The sequence below is a fragment of the Oncorhynchus gorbuscha genome, linkage group LG23 (genome assembly GCF_021184085.1).
Source record: "Oncorhynchus gorbuscha isolate QuinsamMale2020 ecotype Even-year linkage group LG23, OgorEven_v1.0, whole genome shotgun sequence".
Taxonomy (NCBI): Eukaryota; Metazoa; Chordata; class Actinopteri; order Salmoniformes; family Salmonidae; genus Oncorhynchus; species Oncorhynchus gorbuscha.
Window position 1 is genome coordinate 54,335,922 of NC_060195.1, and position 8,571 is coordinate 54,344,492.

General features: G+C 43.5%; 1 protein-coding gene across 2 annotated transcripts in view; it reads left to right on the forward strand.

Annotated features, from left to right (window-relative positions):
- LOC124011369 (contactin-associated protein-like 5) overlaps positions 1-7,823 on the forward strand; it is a 30,744-nt gene extending 22,921 nt beyond the window's left edge. For both annotated transcript variants that reach the window (XM_046324680.1, XM_046324681.1), the window contains exons 13-23: positions 80-280; positions 834-990; positions 1,172-1,299; positions 1,534-1,704; positions 1,871-2,089; positions 2,244-2,483; positions 3,209-3,529; positions 3,633-3,766; positions 3,892-4,195; positions 5,894-5,956; positions 6,166-7,823. In XM_046324680.1, the coding sequence (XP_046180636.1) occupies positions 80-280; positions 834-990; positions 1,172-1,299; positions 1,534-1,704; positions 1,871-2,089; positions 2,244-2,483; positions 3,209-3,529; positions 3,633-3,766; positions 3,892-4,195; positions 5,894-5,956; positions 6,166-6,422 (2,195 nt within the window). In that variant the 3' untranslated portion in view covers positions 6,423-7,823. The remainder of the gene's footprint in view (positions 1-79; positions 281-833; positions 991-1,171; positions 1,300-1,533; positions 1,705-1,870; positions 2,090-2,243; positions 2,484-3,208; positions 3,530-3,632; positions 3,767-3,891; positions 4,196-5,893; positions 5,957-6,165) is intronic.
- Positions 7,824-8,571: the final 748 nt, after the last annotated feature.

An 8,571-nucleotide genomic window follows, 5' to 3' on the forward strand; every position in this document is an offset into this window, starting at 1 on the left:
ATAATCTGGATTATCCACTGTGCTGTTAACCAGATAATCCTGTATATAAATTAAAATGCCTGCTCTGTCTTCCCTATAGAGAACAAGGTATGGACAGTGGTGGGCCACAACAACAGGGGGTCTGTGAATGTGACTGGAGCCACAACAAAGAAGCCGTATGTGATGCGGTTCAACTACACTGTCTCCCCGGAGCAGCTCCGCACTCTGATTGGACGGTCTGAGCACTGTCAACAGGAAGTGGTCTACAGCTGCAGGAAGTCCCGTCTCTTCAATACTTGGGGTGAGTCTTATTGGAAGCCTGATAAGTGCAAACCTTATACAGAGAGCTCAAGTTGAATTCAAATTACATAATGGATTTCTGCCCAAAAAGTTGTACAAAAATATTCAGTGAGTTCAAAGTATTTCCGAACCCTCTGTTCCCTTTGATTCCAACTCCAACTTCACTGACTTCTTCGGCTGTCTCGCCTGGGGATTTTTTGTTTCTCGTATGAAATATTGATGCGGACGGTCTTGTTTTAGATACAGGCAAGACAATATGTCAAGACAAGGTATTTCACCAACTTCAGTGGAATTGCCGACAAAATCAATTAGTCTCCCTTGGCAGACGTTTGCCTCCCACAATGTGCGAAGGGTCGGGTTTACAAGACTAAAAATCAATCATGTGTTTTCTATGATGGCAGAAGGTAAACCTCTGTGTGTGTAGTAGGTGAACGTGTCCCATGGGCCAAGCAGACCACATTGGCCAGACAAAGTGTATAGTTGATGATGTAGTAAATCTTTTTTTCATTTTCGGTAGAGATTGCATGATGGAAATAAATGTGCATTGGTTGTAGACGGGAGGCCCCTGTCGTGGTGGCTGGACGGGAGTGGAGAGAAACAGACCTACTGGGGAGGCTCTGTACCTGGGGTCCAACAGTGCTCCTGTAGCCTGGAGGAGAACTGCATCGACATGAACTACTTCTGCAACTGTGATGCAGACACTCACTTGTGGTACAGTGGATGCCACTGTTTTTTATGACCTGCATTAACAACATTCATGTGTTTTTACCAATCAGTCTTTCCTTCTATAAATATAAGTAAGTAATAAGTATAATTTCTTAGAGCTTTGAGTGCATCTTTAAATTGAGTAAACTGAGGTCATGTCTAAAATGATCTCGACTTTTTCCAACAGGGTAAACGACACAGGACTGCTGTCCTACAAAGATCACCTACCACTGACTGAGATTGTAATAGGAGACACCAACAGGACAGGCTCAGCAGCTGTATACAGAGTCGGCTCCCTTCACTGCAACGGTGACAGTAAGTTTAGTTCAGTTCATATAATTATCCCAAAAGCGAGTGTGCCAATAATAACTCTAGATTTTGTTCATACAGAATATGCCAACAAAAATTCTGTCACTGTAATTTTTAACACCAGGGAAGAGTGGAGCAAGTTCCGTATATCTGTAACAGTAAGGGGGAGTGGGGTAAATTATCCCAATTTTTACATTTTCAGTTACTTAACTTTCTAACTGTACTTTCCTGTATTTGCAGGGTTCCTGTGGAATGCAGCCTCTTTCTACCCCGGGTCATCATCCCTCCACTTCCCTAAGTTCCAGGCTGAGCTCAGTGCGGATATCTCTCTGTACTTCAAGACCACAGCTTCCTCTGGTGTTCTCCTGGAGAACCTGGGGACCACGGACTTCATCACCCTGAAGTTGACCAGTGAGTTGGTCTCTCCCTGAATCCCAAATCAACCAAACCCTAATCCCTCCCTAGGCACTTGTGTAAATGATAGATGATCACCTCAAGTTGAAACCTTTTCTGTTTCATCTTAAACAAAAGTGGGCCACTTTTTGAACTTGAATTTCTGTCTGTCTGTCCCCCTCAGCTCCCTCAGCTGTAACATTCATCTTTGACGTGGGGAACGGCCTGGTGGACTTGACGGTGACGTCCCCTGTCCCCCTGAATGATAAGCAGTGGCACTACGTTAGGGCTGAACGCAACTTGAAGGAGGCCTCCCTGCAAGTGGACCAGCTGCCCCTACACACTCTGGAGGCCCCCTCTGAAGGGCACTACCGTCTGCAGCTCAAAAGCCTACTGTTCATAGGTAGGCACTAGACCCAGGTCAAACCATAACAACACTTTCTTTGCATATTAGCTACTGTTTAGTTCCACATTGGAAGTAGTATTCTTCTATTTCTAGAGCATTTTATACGTACTGTTTATACTTCCTGTGTTTCCTACTTCCTACTTCCTGCCAGGAGGATCCACCTTTAAAGAGAGCACTTTCCTGGGCTGCATCCGTGCGTTGACCCTGAACGGCGTGACCCTTGACCTGGAGGAGCAGGCCAAGTTGACCCCAGGAGTGACCCCAGGCTGCCTGGGCCACTGCAACGGCTCTGCTAGTGTCTGTCATAACAGAGGGCGGTGTATGGAGAAAAACAGTGGATATGTCTGTGACTGTACACACTCTGCCTACAATGGACCACACTGCAAGAAAGGTGAGTAACAGCAATAAGCTAAAAAGATTGCGAGAAGCTGAGTTAATGTCTGTCTTTGGGGTTAGGAAATTGTAGATTTGAAAGTATGAAAATAGATTTAGAAAAGTATTATCTCAAAAATTTGGGGAATGTATTTTATTTATATCACAAGGAGTGATCAAAGCATGTATTAAAAAGATCAGAGATACTTTCTTTTCAACCCCCATTGGCTCATTCATTTCCATAAATCTGAAACTAATATCACAGGCCAGGACATATTTTCTGTTGGATTGAATTCCATTCAAAAGCTGTGTTCATGCTGGCCTGGCTGACACACAACAGGACTCCTGCTGAGACGACGCCACCCATTATGGATGAATCCTGTATTCATCCACTGGCATCAAAGCAGGTTTTTATCACTTCAGATATTCAGATATAACCTATTCACAGCATTTTGAATGAGGTTTCTGGACAGAGTCGTGCTTTAGGGGAAGGGGCACTTGGTACCTCAGAGAATGTGTGACTTCTGTTTGATCCATTGATGATCCATTGATGATCTAGCCGTGTTTCTTTGAATTTTACTCTTTCATGCATCCCTTTTGTTCTGACCCATTCAACATTCAGATAAGCCGGTTCTTGCAAAAGCTGTCGGAATCAGTGTCTGAGATCAACAGCACAATACGGCACTACTGAATAAGGAGCCTTCTACACTAATAACAACATCCGTGTTTGTATCCCTGTAACAGAAGTGTCAATGTCCTTCGAGAGTGGATCCTCGGTGACCCTTACCTTCCAGATGCCTTTCCCAGTCATGCACAACAGAGACAGAGGTAGCCAGTCATCTAGCAGTCAGCCAATCCATAGCCAGTCGTCTAGCCGTCAGCCAATCCATAGCCAGTCGTCTAGCCGTCAGCCAATCCATAGCCAGTCCTCAGCCATCTATGCCCACAACGGCGAGTCCAGAGAAAACGTTGCCTTCAGCTTTCTGACGACTCACACCCCTGCCATGTTACTCTGTGTCTGCACCTACCATCAACAGTACCTGGCTATCATCCTGGCTAACAACGGTAGCTATCTTTTTGCTATCCCCATCCATTGTTCTCTCCGTGTTTATCTCATAACAACATTGTACGATTAGAAGCTTTTTTCTGACTTTCTTAACTTTTGTAGGGAGTCTGCAGATCTGGTACCGTCTGAACAGAGAGAAGAGAGCAGAGATCTTTACTCCCAAAGTCTCCAGCCTAGCCGATGGGCAGCTCCACCGTGTCCAAGTACACCGGGAAGGCAAAGACCTTTATGTCCAGGTCAGTGATCTCTATCGGAATCTATTTCAACATAGCAAAGCATTATGTTTACAGCATAGACAGTCAGCCCACCTTGATGGCATGTTGAACTGTATTTGGAAATGTTTGCTTTTTTCTTAAACCAGATTGACAAAGACATCGACCAAAACTACAACCTTTCTTCTGACATGAAGATGAACAAACTACAATCTCTGACTTTAGGTAAAGTCACAGGTACATCAGCAGGAAATGCTGGCTTGGATGAGGAAGTGCTTAGGGCAGGATCCAAGGGTTTCATTGGCTGCCTGTCGTCTGTCCAGTTCAATCATTTGACACCGCTGAAGACAGCCATTCTGAGTCGTGGAAGCTCATTGGTCCATGTTCTTGGCAATCTAGTTGAATCGAACTGTGGAGCCGTGGCTGATAGTACAACTTCACAATCAGCATCTGGTGAGTTTAATAGCATTGATATGAATCATGTTCGGCTTCACAATATTGATTTTATTTATGTCATTTTTTATCATACAGTGCATTCGGAAAGTATTGAGTTTTTCCACATTTTGTTACATTACAGCCTTATTCTAAGATTAATTTAATTGTTTTTTCCCCTCATCAATCTACACACAATACCCCATATTGACAACGCAAAAACAGGTTTTTAGACATTTTTACAATATTCAGACCCTTTACTCAGTACTTTGTTGAATTACCTTTGGCAGCAATCACAGCCTTGGGTCTTCTTGGGAATGATGCTACAAACTTGGTACACCTGTATTTGGGAGTTTCTCCCATTCTTCTCTGCAGAACCTCTCAAGCTCTGTCAGGTTGGATGGGGAGTGTCACCGCGCAGCTATTTACAGGTCTCTCAAAAGATGTTCGATCGGGTTCAAGTCTGGGCTCTGGCTGGGCCACTCACGGACATTACGAGACTTGTACCGAAGCCTGCATTGTCTTGGCTGTGTGCGTTGGGTCGTTGTCCTGTTGGAAGGTGAACCTTCACCCCAGTCGGAGGTTCTGAGCACTCTGGACAGGTTCTCATCAAGGATCTCTCTGTACTGTCCTCCGTTCATCTTACCCTCGATCCTGACTCCCAGTCCCTGCCTCTGAAAAAAATCCCCACAGCATGATATTGCCACCACCATGCTTCACCGTAGGGATGGTGCCAGGTTTCCTCCAGACGTGTCGCTTGGCATTCAGGCCAAAGAGTTCAATCTTGGTTTCATCAGAGCAGAGAATCTTGTTTCTCATGGTCTGAGAGTCCGTTAGGTTCTTTTTGGCAAACTCCAAGCAGGCTGTCATGTGCCTTTTACTGAGGAGTGGCTTCCGTCTGGCCACACTACCATAAAGGCCTGATTGGTGGAATTCTGAAGATGGTTGTCCTTCTGGAAGGTTATCCCATTTCCACAGAGGAACTCTGGAAATCTGTCAGAGTGACCATTGGGTTCTTGGTCACCTCCCTGGCCTAGGCACTTCTCCCCCGATTGCTCAGTTTTGCTGGGCGGCCAGCTTTAGGAAGAGTATTGGTGGTTCCAAACTTATTCCATTTAAGAATGACGGAGGCCACTGTGTTCTTGGGGGAATATTTTTTTTGGCACCCATCTTGAGAACTGTGCCTCGACACAATCCTGTCTCTGAGCTCTACGGACAATTTCTGTTTTTTGCTCTGGCATGCACTGTCAACTGTGGGACCTTATATAGACAGATCTCTCTTTTTTTTATATATATATATATATATACACATTTGCAAAAAAATCTAAAAACCTGTTTTTGCTTTGGCATTATGGGCTATTGTGTGTAGATTGAAGAGCGAAAACATTTATTTAATACATTTTAGAATAAGGATGTAACGTAAAACAAAATGTGGAAAAAGGGAAGATGTCTAAGTACTTTCCGAATGCACTGTAAATCCAAATTATACAAAGGGTTGTAAACGGCTGCACAGAGTGGGTCTTTAATGACTCATTAACTTGACCTCTCTCTTTCAGGTTTTGACATGAGCAGGCATAATTACTAAATTAAATGACTCATTGATTGAAATGCCTTTATAAATTCCACGTAGCCTTTCATCGTCCACCGAATATAATTGAAGGTCATGTCTGACATCTCCTTTGTTTGCTTGCTTCCTTTCTTCTGGAATAAATCCCTCAGAGGGTGTCAATAGGGGCGTAGATCGACTGAAGAAGACAAGAAGTGATTCAGCAGTCATTGGAGGTTAGCCAGAAGATCATCCCCAGTTATCTGTGTTTCTTCACATGATAAATTATGTAGAAAATGATTTAATTTCTGTCAATGTACAGCCATTCTCCCTGAAACAGATACTTTTTACATTTGGCGTAGTAGGCAGGATTGGGATATTCATGTTGACCAAGTAACCCCCAGAATGATTAACTTTAAAGTCAAAACAATGTTCTCTGTCTCAGGTCTCGTCACAGCTGTGTTCCTCGTCACCCTCTGTGCCGTGGCCGTGACGTCGTGCTTCCTGTACCGCCGCTACAGCCACACCCACACCCACCCCCAGGAGAAGGCCTCCATCTCACAGAAGAAGGATTCCAGACACAGCCCGGAACACAGCTACCCTGCAGGCCTGGAGAACAGCTATCCTGTAGACTTGGTCTTGGATCTAAACCTGGACCTGCACAGCTCTGTGAGTCACAGCCGAAAGGAGTACTACATCTGATGCCACCATAGCCTTCTTTGCCCAATTTCCTGCCTCCTGTTCCGCACGCTGTTCTGCCTGGCCTCAAATGCAGAACAGGCCCCGCTGGGTAGAGCAGCCATTCATCACAAAACCCAGTGTTAAGTCACCTGACTGTTCCCGGGCTATCTAGGAGCAGTGATCATTGGTGATCCATTCCCTGTGTGGCTACAAGAATGACCCAATGGAGGATGGTCATGCCGCAGTGTTATATCTCAAAGGCTGTTTATTGGAGCATGGGCGCTGTACCTCTTTCGATGAGCGATGACAATTGGAGAACATTTATTGTGTATCTACTTCCTATTACATTGCTCTAAAGTCAGGAGACAAAAAGCCTCAATGAATCGGATCCACCCCAGTGACTTTATAAGCCCGCTTTACATAGGCTTCCATTCTGAATGTACAATTAAAGGGATTTATTCATTTGGGGTTGGTTGGGCACTGGTACTCTAACTCACTTAATTGTATTCACTTGTGGATTCTGAACGTGATAATGACTAATTAATGATGTTCGACCATCTGCCAAGGCAAGGTCTGGGAAAGCAATGCACCTGCTCTTGCTCCCTGGCTAACTGATCAAATCTCACTGAAAAGCATTGTGACTATGTGCCAAGGTCTTTGTGGCTGGCCCCTTTTGTTCTCGGAACACGTCGTTTCTTTTTCTGTTCCCAGTAAGTTTGCTGCGAACCTCACTGCCAATAACCCTCATCCGCCATCACCGACATCCCCTCGACACGTTATGCTTTTACGAATCACCAAAGGGTGGTGCAGTAAACTGATACTAGATGTCTGAAAGTAAAAATGTAGTACGGTACAACGTTATGTGATTGTGCTAGTAACTTTTGAAGTGAATTGTCTCTCGACCTGTAGGAGATAATCAGAGGGAAATCTAGGGTATAAAGGTAGGTTCATTCTCAGGAGAGCTCTTGTCCTGGTTGATGTTGTGAGTTTTGTTGAACGGAGACGTACAGTGTTGTACAAATTTGCTGCGGTCTCCTCCACAATCCATGCTACTTGCTCTTACATTGGTAAAACGGCAAGGCTTTATATTTTGCACAATTAGCAAACCAACAGAACAAGTAAATTGTACAACAAATCTGTTTAGCAAGCTTGCAAGCTATACAAAGGAAACATGAATTCAGGGGATGATTTTCTGTCATGAAAGACGCATGATAAAGGATTGTTATTGCCTGGTTATATTATTTAAAGTGCATTAGGTCATTTATCTACAGTATTTTACTGTAAAAGATGTACAAACATCACTGACACAATTATTGAATACGGTTCATTTAAATATTGCATTCATTTTGAATTTGTTTTATAGAATTCTTCAGGTATATTGTAAACAAATGTATATTTAATAAAGACATTTTTACAGCTTCATGTGAATAAGAGTATGTGTTGTGATTTGATATATGAAATGTGTTATTCTTATCTCGCTTTCCAAAATCTGTCTTTTTGCCTCTTCCGTCTGAGCTTGGGTCAGTACAAAGTACACACTTTTATCTGTCCTATGGCCTTAAAAACATTTATTATCAACGTCTGACATTGTGATTAATCCACAATATAATTGACCCCACGCTATCACAAACCAGAAAAAGAAAACTCCTAAAGAAAGTGCGGGTAGAGCATATTTATGAGTAATGCTCTTATGCGGCCATTCGTTTCTTTTTCTTTTTTTTGCCTTCAAGGCAAGCTTTAGTTTTAGGAGACTAGGGAAAAGTGGGGTGGTTGAATGATTGAAATGACTAGTGTTATCGTATATCACTGGGGAAGAAGCGGTTCTAGAGGAGTGATGAAGTAGAACATTACCCTCTCCCCTGCCCTCAGCTAGTTAATAATACAATTACAAGCTGTGGGCTGATCCTAAAACCAAAACCGTATGTTAAACTATGGTCCACATTCACTGCTGTTGTTCTCCTCTCTTTCCTCCTATCAAAATAAAATGGCATGCAGTGGGAGAGGAAGGCTGGCTCAATACTTAAAAGGTGGTACTAAGCATTTGCACGTAAGCAAAGTTCGCACCTCCTACTAGTTCAACTTATTATCAAGCAAAAGAGAAAATGTTCAAATAAATCTAGTCTGAATGTTGAGAAACAACAAAGCCAGCAACATTAGCCTCAGGTTGGTT